Raw genomic sequence first — 12,662 nt, 5'->3', positions numbered from 1 at the left:
ATGAAGACTGCTAATGAATGCCCCGCTACTTCTTTCTTTCCCTTAGCTTTTATATCTGAACTGACATCATATGGTATGAAATACCCCATTGGTCAGTTTCAGTCAGCTGGCCCTAACACGTCCCCTCTAGATCTTCCCCCCACTCAGGCTGCACTTGGCATGGAGAGCATTGAAAAAGCACAGTGTTGGTGCTATGTGAACACTGCTCAGCAGTAGCCAAAACACTGATGTGTTATCAACACCCTTCCACTACAAAAGGTACTATGGGGAAAAGTAACTCCATCTCAGCCAAACCCAGTGCACTAGACTAGATTGCTCAGAGCCCCCTCAAGCCTGACCTTGAATGTTTCCAGGGATTGGGCCTCCACCACCTCCCTGGGTAACCTGTTCCAGTTTGTCCACCCTCATAGTAAAGAACTTCTTCCTAATGTCCAATTTAAATCTACCCTTTCCTAGTTTTAAAACCATTGCCCTTTGTCCTAACCAGTACTACATGCCCTTGTAAACAGTCCCTCTCCAGCTTTCTCATAGGCCCCCATCACATACTGGAAGGTTGCTATAAGGTCTTCCTGGAACCTTCTCTCAGGCTGAACACCCCCAAATACCAGCCTGTCTTCATAGAAGAAGTACTCCAGCCCTCTGGTCATTTCTGTGGCCCTCCTGGACACTCTCCATCAGGTCCATGTCCTTGTCTTGAGGGCCCCAGAGCTGGACACAGTATTCCAGGTGAAGTCTCACCAGAGCAGAGTGGCAGAATTACCTTTATCAATCTGCTGGCTCTGCTTCTTTGGATTCAGTCTCCTGGACTGCAAGCACACATTGTTGGCACACGTCCAGCTTCTCATCCGCCAGTACCCCCAAGTCCCTTTCTGCAGGGCTGCTCTTATCCATCCTCCCCCAGCCTGTATTGATAATATGTACTGCAAGACCTTGCACTTGGCCTTGTTGAACCTCATGAGGTTCACATGGGCACACTGCTCCAGCTTGTCCAGATCCTTCAGATGACATTCCATCCCTCTGACATACTGACTGCACCACTCAGCTTGGTGTCATCTGCAAAGTTACTGAGGGTGCACTCGATTCCACTATGTATATCATTGATGAAAATATTAAACAGCCTTGCCCCTAGTATGGAATCCGGAGGGACAGCACTTGTCACCCATTTCCATCTAGACATCAAACCATTGACCACTCTCCTCTGGTTGCAACCATCCAGACAATTCCTTATCTATCTGTTGAGTCCATATCTCTACAACTTATAAAGAAGGATGTTGTGGGGGACCGTGTCAAAGGCCCTGCGGAAGTCCTGATAGATGACATTGATTGCCCTTCATTTGTCCACTGATGTAGTCTTTCCACTGTAGAAAGCCTCTGAGTTGATGAGGCAGGACTTCCTCTTCATGAGCCATGCTGGCTGTCTTGAATCACCTCCCTGAGCATTGTGTGCTTTAGCATAGCTTCTAGGAGGATCCATTCCATGATCTTCCAAGGCATAGAGGTGAGGCTGCCATTTTAAAAATGGGTGTCATGTTTCCCTTTTTCCAGTCACCAGGGACTTCACCTGACTGCCATGACTTCAGATATCATGGAGATTGGCTTGGCAACTACATCAACCAATTCCCTCAGGACTCTGGGATTCATCTCATCAGATCCCATAGACTTCAGGTTCCTCAGGTGTTCATGAACCTTGTCTTCACTTACAGTGGGAGGGACGTTCTCCCCCTGATCTCCAGCTTGTGGTGCTTCAGCCTGGGGGGTGTGAGGAGAGAAGTTGCCAGTGAACACCAGGACAAAAAAGTTACTGTGAGCCTCAGTCTTCTCCTCCTCTATTATTACTGACTCACCAACCTGGCACATCACAGGGGGTATGCTTTAACTTTCCTTTTCTGGCTGACATACCTCTAGAAGTCCTTCTTGTTATTCTTTGCATCCCTTGCCAAGTTCAGGTTCAGCTGTGCCCTGGCCTTCCTGACTTCATCCCTACACAACCAGATGGCATCCTTATACTCTTTCTAAAGTACTGTGCCTGCTTCAACTGCCTGCATAGTTCCTTCCTGACTTTTAGTTTGACCAGCAGGTCCTGACTCAGACATGCTCATCTGTTCCCGTCCTTGCCTCATTATCTTACAGTTGTGGATTAAAAACTCATAAGCCTCAAGGAAAGCATCCTTAAAGATCTGCCAGTTCTGTTCTGCTTCCCTGTCCCCAAGGACTGTTTCCCAGGGGGTCCTACTGACTAATTGCTTGAACAGCTGAAAGTTTGCTTTCCTAAAACTCAGGGTCCTCACTATGCTCCTTATCCTCTCTTAGCACTGAGAACTCCACCAGTGTGTGATCACTGCAGCCCAGGCTGCCTCCAGTTTTGACATGCCTGATGAGCTCACCTGCCTTGGTGACCATCAGGACCAGTATTGCATCCACTCAGGTAGGACTGTCTGTTACCTGGTTTAAGAAATTATCATCGAGGCACTCCGGGCATCTCCTGGATTGCTTGCAGGGCACTGTGTTACTTTTCCAGCAGATGTCAGAGTGATTGAAATCCCCCAGCAGGCTGAGAGACTGTGAGTGTGATGCTTCTTGTAGCTGAAATAAGAAGCCTTCATCAGTAGGTGCCCCTTGATCAGGCAGCCTGTAGTGGACACCAACCACAAGTTTTCCCGTGTTGTCTTGGTCTCTACTTCCTACCATAAGCTTTTGACTTGCTTGTGGCTATTTTTTAGGGATATTTCTTCCCACTCTATCCATTTCCTGACACAGAGGGCAACACCTCCTCCCCTCCTTCTTCTCCTGTCCCTCCTGAAGAGCTTGTAGCCATCTGTAGCCACACAAAAGTCATTTTGTCCCACCAAATTTCAGTAATGGCCACTATATCATAGCCTTCCAGCGGTAGAGTAGCTTCCAAATCCTCCTGCTTGTTGCCCATGCTGGCTGTGTTCATGTGGAGACACTACAGCTGAGCTGTTGGCCACGTCACCTTCTTAGAGAAACACCCCTTAATTCCATTAGGGTGTTACACTGATGTTTCTCTGTTGGCTCCTACTACCTCACAAGCCCCTGGCTCATCTTTGTAAGATTTTGGCTGTGCTGCAGTGTCCCCAGCATGCCTCAGGACAAGTTGAAGGCCCTAACTCACACCTCATCCCTCTAACCCTGATGTGTCATTCTGCATCTTGCCACGGATTCAAACATTCAAATTCATCATTTTATTTAATGTGCATCTATTCTTTATAATAATTCAGAAAAGCCTGTTAAGTGATAAATATGATGAAGAAGAGTCTAGTCTTAAAGAGGCTGTCCTATGAGGCTGTCCTGGTTAGTTGTCAATTGTCAAAGCACACATGTATGATCGCCCATTAGAGGAAGCACATGTGTAGGATCACCCATAGATCCTTGTGAAGGATCTATGCAAACATCACCAAACATGATAATGTTCTGTGGTGGCCTAGGATCTGATCTGATCATGATAATCCAGTAAATTACAGTAACTAAGAATATCCTTAGGAAATGTAAGTTAAGCTGTGAAATGCCAAGATCTAAAATGCCATTTTGTTCTTTAGGTTCTGCCAGTTCTCATAAAAGAAGAAAACAAATTGCGTAGTACCTGTCCAGATTCTTCCAAACAGATTATGGTAAAATTATTTTTTTTCAAATACACAAAACACAAAACAACATAGGGAGGAGGGGTGAGTATTGAGGCATTCATTTTGTTTCAGTGCAAGGACAGAGGTAGATGATTTGAATTACAGTCTCTACGATAAGCTTTCAGTACTTAAAATGGATTCTCTGATGCTCAGTTTACTTAGTGCCTTTGTTTTTTCTGTTCTGTATTATGTATTTTAATTCAGCATGCATAACTAAATCTCAGAAAGACCACTTAAGAACCAGAAAAGATACTTTATGAATACTGATGATAGTCTCTGAGGTTCAACCTGCTGTAAAAGTGGAAAAAATCAATAGTATTTATCAGTTTTGCCACACCCATTGAAATTGGCAGTTAGAAAGTAGGGATACACAGTTGTGTATCTCATGCTTTCACAACAACTAATCAGATGTTTCTTTAAGTGGTACAGGTTTTATCTTGCAAATTATTTGTGACAAAAGATATGCACTGTATTCCATGTCAAGTCACATAAAAATGTTACGGATTACATTATAGCAACTCTAAAGCCCTTGTGCTAAACCATTACAATTACATAGCAGTATTACAATAAGTATGTGAAAAATTAAATTGTCATAGTGCAGGCTGTATTTCATTATCCAAACGTGTAGAATAAATACTTGAGAGACCACCTCCAGCTGATAGTGTGTACAGGGAGGTCTACCTTACTGTTTTTCTTAGGCATATAGTAAAAATTTCAATAAATCTAGTGGTACATTTAGTAAATGAGGAAAAAGGGTATCTGGAAGTGGTTCATGATGGGGCATACTGATAGTGCTTCCCCTCTGCCAGAGTTCTGCCCTGAGACAGGAATGAGTTGAGCATGTAATTGAGTCCCAGAAGATTTGATAATGCTGGTTTCAGCAGTTCCAGATAATGTGATGCAAAGTATATGACTCTCAGAGTTTGTTGCCACTCATACGACTGCTCTGTCCTGAAACCATATTTGAGCTGTCTGTGAATTGCAAGTGTTGTGGTGCACTTTTGAGAGTATGGATTCATGCATTTACCTTACACATTTACCTTTAACATAGTGGCAGCTTGTCACTATTGTTAGTCCTTCTGTTTCGTGTATTTTAATAGGTTGGAGAATCTGCTGGAGATAATAACACATCTGACTTGGACTTTCTCTCTATAAAACCATATTCAGATGTATCACTTGATATTTCTATGTTAAGCTCATTAGGTAAGTAATAAAATATAAAAGTCACAAGTTATGCTTTAGTTGTACCATTTAAGCAAAATAATAGCTGGATTTGCTAAGAATAAAAAGGTGTTCAAAAATTAGGAATAAGTCTGCATCTCATATAGGTAAAAGTCTAGGGCTGCTGCAAGATAAATGAAACCTTGGCCTGTTTTTCCTTGGAGACATTCATGTACTAGCTAGCTAACTTCTCCTGTACCACTGAGGTAAACCAAAGTATTTGTACTTGACAATTTTCATAGGATTGTAGAATGTGTTGAGTTGGAAGGGACATTTAAAGGTCATTTAGTCTTAATTCCTGTAGTGAGCAGAGACATATTCAACTAAATCAGGTTGCTCAGATCTCTGGCCAACCTGATCTTGAATGTTTGCAGGGATGAGGAATCCACCACCTCTCTGAGCAACTTGGGCCAGACTTAACCACCCTCAGTGTAAAAACTTTCATCCTTATATCTAGCCTAAAACTACCCTTCTTTAGGTTAAACACTTATTATCCCTGGTCATAGTGCAAATGGCCCTGTCAAGAAGTCTGTCCCCATCTTTCTCATAGGCTCCTTTGGAAGGAAGACCATGATTAGGTCTTTCCAGGGCCTTCTCATCTCCAGGCTGAGCAACCTAAACTCTTCCTGCCTTTCTTTATAGGAGAGGTTTTCAAGCCTTCTGTGCTTTTTGTGTCTCTCAGTCTACTTAACCCCCAGTCTGTATTGATGGTGAGAATTGTCTCAACCAAGGTACAGGACTTTGCACTTGGCCTTTTTGAACCTCCTGAGGTTCACTCAGGTCCACTTCTCAAGCTTGTCCAGGTCCCTCTGGGTGACATGCTGTCCCTCATGTGTCAGCTGCACCATTCAGCTTGATGTCCTCTGCAAAGCCACTGAGGGTGAACCCCATCCTGCTGTCTGTCATTGATGAAGATACTAAACAGCACTGGTCCCAGTACTGACCCCTAAGGGACACCACTTGTCACCAATCTCCATCAGGACATTGAGCCATTTTACAACTGCACTCTGGATGCAGCCATCCAACCAGTCCATTATCCACCAAACAGTCTACACATCACATCCACCCCTCTCCACCTTAGAGATAAGGATGTTGTGAGGGATTGCTTTAAAGGCTTTACAGAAGTCCACACAGATGACACAAGTACCTCTTTCCTTGTCCACTGATGTAGTCACTACACAGTGGAAAGCCACTAGATTGGGTCAGGCAGGACTTTCCCTTGGTGAAGCTATGCTGGCTGTCTTGAATCACCTCTCTGCCCTCTATGTGCCTTAGCACAGCTTCTAGGAAGATTGGTTCCGTGATTTTCCCGGGCACAGAGATGAGGCTGACGGTCAGTATTTCCTGGTGTCCTCCTCTCTACCCTTTTTAAAAATGGGTGCAATGTTTCCCTTTTTCCAGTCACCATGGACTTCCCCTGACTGGCATGACTTTTCAGGTAGCATGGACAGTGGCTTAGCAACTACATCAGCAAAATCCCTCATGACTCTGGGATGCAGTGGCTTTCAACTAGAGAAGAGCAGATTTAGACTGGATATCAGAAAGAATTTCTTCACTATGAGGGTGGTGGGACACTGGAACAGGTTGCCCCAGGGTGGTGGTCGAGGCTCCTTTCCTGGAGATATTCAAGGCTTGACAAGGCCCTGGGCAACCTGGTCTAATTGAGGATGTCCCTGCTGACGGCGGGGAGGTCTCAGGCTTGATGAGCTTGGACCATTCTATAATTCTATGCATCTCATCAGGTCTTATAAATTTATGTATGTTCAGGTGGTTCATGGTCACAAACTTGTTCTCTTAGAGTGGGAGGTACTTTACTCTCCCAGTCCATCTCCTGCATTCCATCCACTTGGGAGGTGTGGGAAGAGAGATTGTCAATGAGGACTGAGGCAAAAAGTTGTTAAGTACCTCATCCTTCTAGTCTATTGCTACCAGTTTGCAGTCGTGTTCACCAGGGGAATACGCTTTCTTTGACCTTCCTTTTCTTGCTGACATAACTCTAGATGCCATTTTTATATTTTTGTCCATTGCCAAGTTCAGCTCCTTGACTTTTGTGATTCCATCCATACACAACTGGGCAGTTTCTATACTCTTCCCAGGATGCCTGTCCCTGCTTCCATTGCCTGTGCCATACTTTCTTGTCCTCTGGTTTGGCCAGCATATCCCAACTCAGCCATGCTTGTCTTCCTTGCCTGATTTCTTACACCTGGGGATTAAAAGCTCTTGTGCCCTATGGGAAGCTTCCTTAAAGACCTGACAGTTCTGTTCTGCTCCCTTGTCCCTAAGGGCTGTTTCCCAGGGGATCCTATTGACTAACTCCTTGAACAGTTGGTATTTTGCTTTCCCAAAATTCAGGGTCCTGACTTTACTCCTTGCTTATCCCATATCCCTCAGGATTGTGAATAGATTTGCTTGGTTTTTATGTGTTCATAGTAACATAAATTTTAAAAACCAGCATAGAGCTTTGGATCAGCTCCATATGCTTTTAATATCATCACCAAAAAAAATTCTAAAAAAATACTGCCTGTGATTTAAGTTACTTTTAATTGAGAAGTGAAAGCTGTCATTTATCTATTCCAAAACATAAACAAGGTAGTTTGGTAATTGAAGGTAATTGAAAGCTTAAAGAGAAATAAAAAAATTCTAGAAATTTCTGCCAGAGATGCAGTATTCTTTAAAAAACAATTGTAAGCTCTGATTGTGCTATCATACACTAATTTATTGCAGTTCAGTAAAAGTTTAATAACTATCTGCTTTATAGATAATCCTTAGACATATCAGTCTTGCTATGAATTTCTTGGTCAGAAAGCTGCTCATGGTTTTTTTTGTTTTGTCTTTTTTTTATTTGATCTTTCTCTAAATAGTCATACTTCTAGATTACTTAGCTTTCAGAGGGTGTTAAGCATAATGGCATTATGTCAGGGAGGCTGGACTAGATGATCTTTTGAGGTCCTTTCCAGGCCTTTATATTCTGTGATTCTCTGCTTATTTCTTACAATAATTCCTGCAAAGTCAGCAAAGACTGTATTAAAGACAACCTAATAAAGAAGAGAAGTAATTTATTTTCTTGATTAAAATTGAGGAATTTTTGGTAAGTTTTCAATGAAATAGCAGCATTCATTGGCACATACTTTCAGTTCTTTCCTACTTCACAGTTTTATTTGGCTTTCTATAGAATTAGTGTAGCTGGAGAAGATACTGTTCTTAAAACCTTCTGTGATGGGGATTTCTTCACTTCCATAAATTACATGTTCTATTTTAGTTGTATTTAAGTAATCTTTCTATTGACTTCCTTGCAGCAAACTAAATACATTCATTTTGTCATGTGTGGAGTTTAACAGATGAGGATGACAAATTAAGCTCTTATAACTACTCAGAGTCATTTCAGTTTCTCATGTCACTCTCCATACTTTAATGTTACTAAATGCCTTTCAACATGTAATTCTTGAAGCTGAAAAGAGATCTGCAGCTGTTACCTTTTAGAAGTGCAAAGGAAAACAAAAGGATGAGGTCTTTTTTTAATAGACAGCAATCATGATAATTTATTTTAGGTTGTTTTTTTTTATAATGACTTGGTCAGAGTTAACCTGCCTATGCTAATTATGGCTTTTGGTTGGTAACTGGTGGCCCTTAGGGAAAGTGAAGAAGGAGCTTGATCATGATGATAACCATTTACATCTGGATGAAACAACTAAGCTGCTGCAGGACCTTCATGAAGCTCAGGCCGACCGAGTGGGATCCCGGCCATCATCCAATTTGAGTTCCCTCTCCAATACCTCTGAAAGAGACCAACATCATCTTGGTAAACTTGGTTATGTCACAGAAGTTGCCATACTTCTGCTGTAATTGAAACTGGTTAAAACTTACATTTTAACTTACATAAATCTTTGCATGAAACTACTCTGAAAAAGCAGTGTGCTGACTACAGGATCATGGTTTAATTTTTAAATATACATGGCAAAGGCAGGTAAGACATACTTTTGACCTCTAGAATTAGGGACACTAGTAGTAGTTACTTATTTTTTTGTTAGGCATAAGTAAAGTAGTTCTGAAGTAAATTGATACTTATTGGCAAACCCCCATATGCATTTGCATTTTATGATCTCAAAAATACAAAGGTACAGTTGTATGCAGCAGGTAACAGGTGGAATTCTACAATAGCCTTCCACTGTCAAGTGTGAAAGGCAGGATGATAGGGTAATATACCACTTAACTTGGTGTCATTTCTAAGAAGGTAGGAGATGTTGGTAGGATGATACTTGATTACATTTTGTATAATTTTTCACAACACAGTAGCAGAATAATCACTTTTTTTCAAAAAGGATCTAAATTACTGAAGGATATTGCAATTTCTTTTTCAAAATACTCTGTGTAAATCATTAACAGTTTGGTTAATACTGTTTATATACATAAATGTCTCCATTATTTTTATGTACTTTTAAAGCTTTTGATTTTGTATTTTTCCCCATATTCTACAGGAAGCCCTTCTCATCTGAGTGTTGGAGAACAGCAAGACATTGTTCATGATCCCTATGAATTTCTTCAGTCTCCAGAAACCTCAAATGCCACTACTAACTAATCTGACATGTACTATATGTGTTTTGTATTTTAATTGTATTATGTTTTTATAAAGTTTTTGTCTATGGCAGAAACATCAATTTTGTCCTCTTTTCTATGAGGATTCCTGTATAATATTATCATATATGCTGGATTAAACAAAAGAAAAATAGCTACTTAGTACATCCTGTTGTTAGTGATGTACCAAAAGCCTGCTTTTGGTTTGTTTGTTGATAGAGCTCATTGTCTGCTGGTGTGTAAATCTTTACTGAAAAGCAACAATGTGTTAGAAAAAGTTATATTTTATAGAAACCAATAAGTGACAATTTTCTCAGTACCATGGAAGCAGTCATGGTAGAATTACCAGTTGTGTTCAGGTCTTGAGTAATTTCAAAGAGACGTATTTTATTTCAGCTGTGACAGAACTCCGTGACTTGTGATCATTATTATATTTCCTATCTCCTAACCCTAATAATCCACAGAAGTTGTTTCTGTTTCCCCATATTTTTTTTTAATCCTTTCTAATCACTCTAGAGAATATTTGAGGGTTACAGTACTCGATAGTTGCCATAAAATCCTCATTATGAGAATTCTATCCTGGATTTAAAAAAGGCGGATGTTTTTGTGATCCCTTGTGTCTTGAAACACAAAGAAAATATAATAATTTTTAATTTTATTTGATATCTACATTTATTTGGATGATGAAAATACTGGATAAGGTGTGCTTTTCAGTAATTTTAAGATAAAACTTTTATAATTCAGTACTGATCTAACTAGGGGGTTTTGTACCATTGGTATGTGCAAGCTAGACAAATGTTAGGAAATTACAATATTTTGTAAATGTTAATAAAACTACAAAACCACTTTTCATGTTTGCAAATGTGTTCTTGCCAGGAGAAAATTTGTTTCCTTGCCATTACTAAGCCTGTGCTAGAATTGCTTCAGTATGTCTGTATCTAAGTTGTACTCAGGAGCCTGGACCTGGACACAGTACTTCTGGTATGTCTGAGTTGTACTGACAAGATAGCTCATGATCTTCCTCAACTACATGGCACCAGGCTTGCTGGCATCAGATGAGAGTCACCTTTCTCAAAGGAGAAAAGAGAGTCTTTGCCCAGGAAATTGTGGGACTCATTGACAGGACTTTAAACGAGCTATGAAGAGGAAGGGGAAAGAAATTAGGCTTGCCTAGGATAGACAGAGTGTTGATTCACAGTGGTTGGAGGGAAGTGGTGCTGGCATGGGCCCTGTTGCCCACACATATGCTGGGGACACTGCACTGCAGTCAAAATCCAGTGAAGGTGCGCTGGGGGGTTTTCAGGTAGTGTAAGCAAGCAAGGAAACTTCCAAGAAACAGCTCAAGAGAATCAAGGGGCCCTCCACTAAGAAAGTGATTCAGCCAACAGCCCAGTTGAAGTGCCTCTACATGAACACACACAGCATGGGCAACAAACAGGACGAGTTGGAAGCTACTATCCTGCTAGAAAACTATGACCTGATAGCCATCACTGAAACTTGGTGGGAAGTATCCTACGACTGGAGTGTAGTTACTGGTGGCTACAGGATGTTCAGGGACAGGCAAGGAAGGAGAGGTGGAGGCATTGCCCCTTATGTCAAGAAATGGATAGAGTGAAGAATTGTCACTGAAGAATAGCCATGAATAGGTAGAAAGCTTATGGGTAAGAATTACAGACAGAAGTTACAAAAGGAGCCTTGTGGTTGGTGTCTACTACAGGCCACCTAATCAAGAGGAGCCCAGTGACAAAGCCTTCTTATTCCATTCATCCCTGTTAACTGCCAATCATAGTCCAGGTCTCTCATCGACATCAGGTTTGCTACATTAATACCATAAACAGGTTATTCTGGGTTGTCATCATGTGCTTGGAATGCTTTTGGTGCTGCTTTGCAGGAGTAACATGACAATCCGGATATGCTAGCATGTTACTAGGGATTTATTATTGAAAATAGAAGTCGAATCTTTGTACTTAGTGCTTTGGCTCCCAGAGAATTTGAATGGTAAGACTGGATACTGTTTTTGCAGGGGAAAAAAAACCTCAGAAGTATACCTATGGAAAGCAGAATGCTCAACTCTCGTTTTGCTTATGGGGCACTCTGTCCATGGCAGGATTAAAAATCAGTGAATCTGCAGTGGATTTATGAACTAACACTTTATTTTTAGAAGGGTCAGCTTGGAAAACATGAAATACCTTGTAATCTTATTGCTTGTTCTTTGGTAATTCAGTAAATTACAGAGCTCAGTCTGAAATTCTGCTTTATGTCCAAATAAGACTCTTTTCCTTTTTACATAGGAGAGTGAGAAAGGTTTAACAGCATAATGAGAAAGAAACCACTGGTAGGCAGTATTTCATCCAATTCTTTTATGTACAAAACAGAGATTGTTGCTAGGAAATGTTATGGTGTCAATCGAGCACTCCTATGACAGCACATTCTTGTTGAAACAGAGGTTAAGTAGGCAGCACAGCTGTAGGTCATATGCCTGAAGTTTTTGCAATGTATTTAAGAGAATAGTCCATTAATCGTGTCTCTTCTTTTTCTTCTTCTGAAAAATAAGGAAAATTTACAGTGGGGAAAACAGTGTGCAGATAAATACCATGTCTTTATAGCTGAGTAATTAGTAGCCTTGCTGAAGCTCTGATGTGCCTCAAGTCCTGTTTTTCCAATCGTGTTCATCCTATGTATTATCAGTTGAGGACTTGAGCTTTAGTTATGTCATGCTCCACAAAGATTTGCTTAGTTTTTGTGTTGAGAATAGCCACACTCAAAATACTATATGCAAGTAACATACCTTATATAATTTCGTGTGAAACAAGATCAATTATTTATCTGTCTGCTTTGTATTGAAAATTACATAAAAAATTTACACATTCAGATGGATGTGAATGACTTGACTGTGAAACGTGTTTGTACAGTTGCATCTACAATGCAGTAGAGGTCTAGGAAAGAAAGAGAGATGGGAACCCAGTAGTGTGCTGTACTTATTGCTCAGGTATTTTTGAATGGATGGCAGATCACATTGTCTATTCCTACTTCTGTTTCTCTCTGGAGGAGATGTATGTCTAAGCAAGAAAGACTTCAAGACTCCTACTAACTGTTGTGAAGCCTGATTTTTATGCCACTTTCAAAATACAGTTTTCACAAACCAAAGCTGTGGAATGTAGGAAAAAGTTATGGTTCTCTAACACAAATTAAAAAATAAAAGAAAATGCAGCCAAAATAAAGCAATTT

The 12,662-nt window shown here is 40.8% G+C and overlaps 1 protein-coding gene across 5 annotated transcripts in view; it reads left to right on the top strand.

The window, feature by feature from the left end:
• BRD9 (bromodomain containing 9) overlaps positions 1-10,126 on the top strand; it is a 35,834-nt gene extending 25,708 nt beyond the window's left edge. For all 5 annotated transcript variants that reach the window (XM_054382041.1, XM_054382040.1, XM_054382037.1 and 2 more), the window contains exons 14-16: positions 4,742-4,844; positions 8,494-8,661; positions 9,338-10,126. In XM_054382041.1, coding sequence (XP_054238016.1) covers positions 4,742-4,844; positions 8,494-8,661; positions 9,338-9,438 — 372 coding nt within the window. In that variant the 3' untranslated portion in view covers positions 9,439-10,126. The remainder of the gene's footprint in view (positions 1-4,741; positions 4,845-8,493; positions 8,662-9,337) is intronic.
• The last annotated feature ends 2,536 nt before the right edge of the window (positions 10,127-12,662 follow it).

This window comes from Indicator indicator, chromosome 6 (genome assembly GCF_027791375.1).
Source record: "Indicator indicator isolate 239-I01 chromosome 6, UM_Iind_1.1, whole genome shotgun sequence".
Lineage (NCBI taxonomy): Eukaryota > Metazoa > Chordata > Aves > Piciformes > Indicatoridae > Indicator > Indicator indicator.
This window is presented reverse-complemented; position numbering and strand designations above follow the sequence as displayed.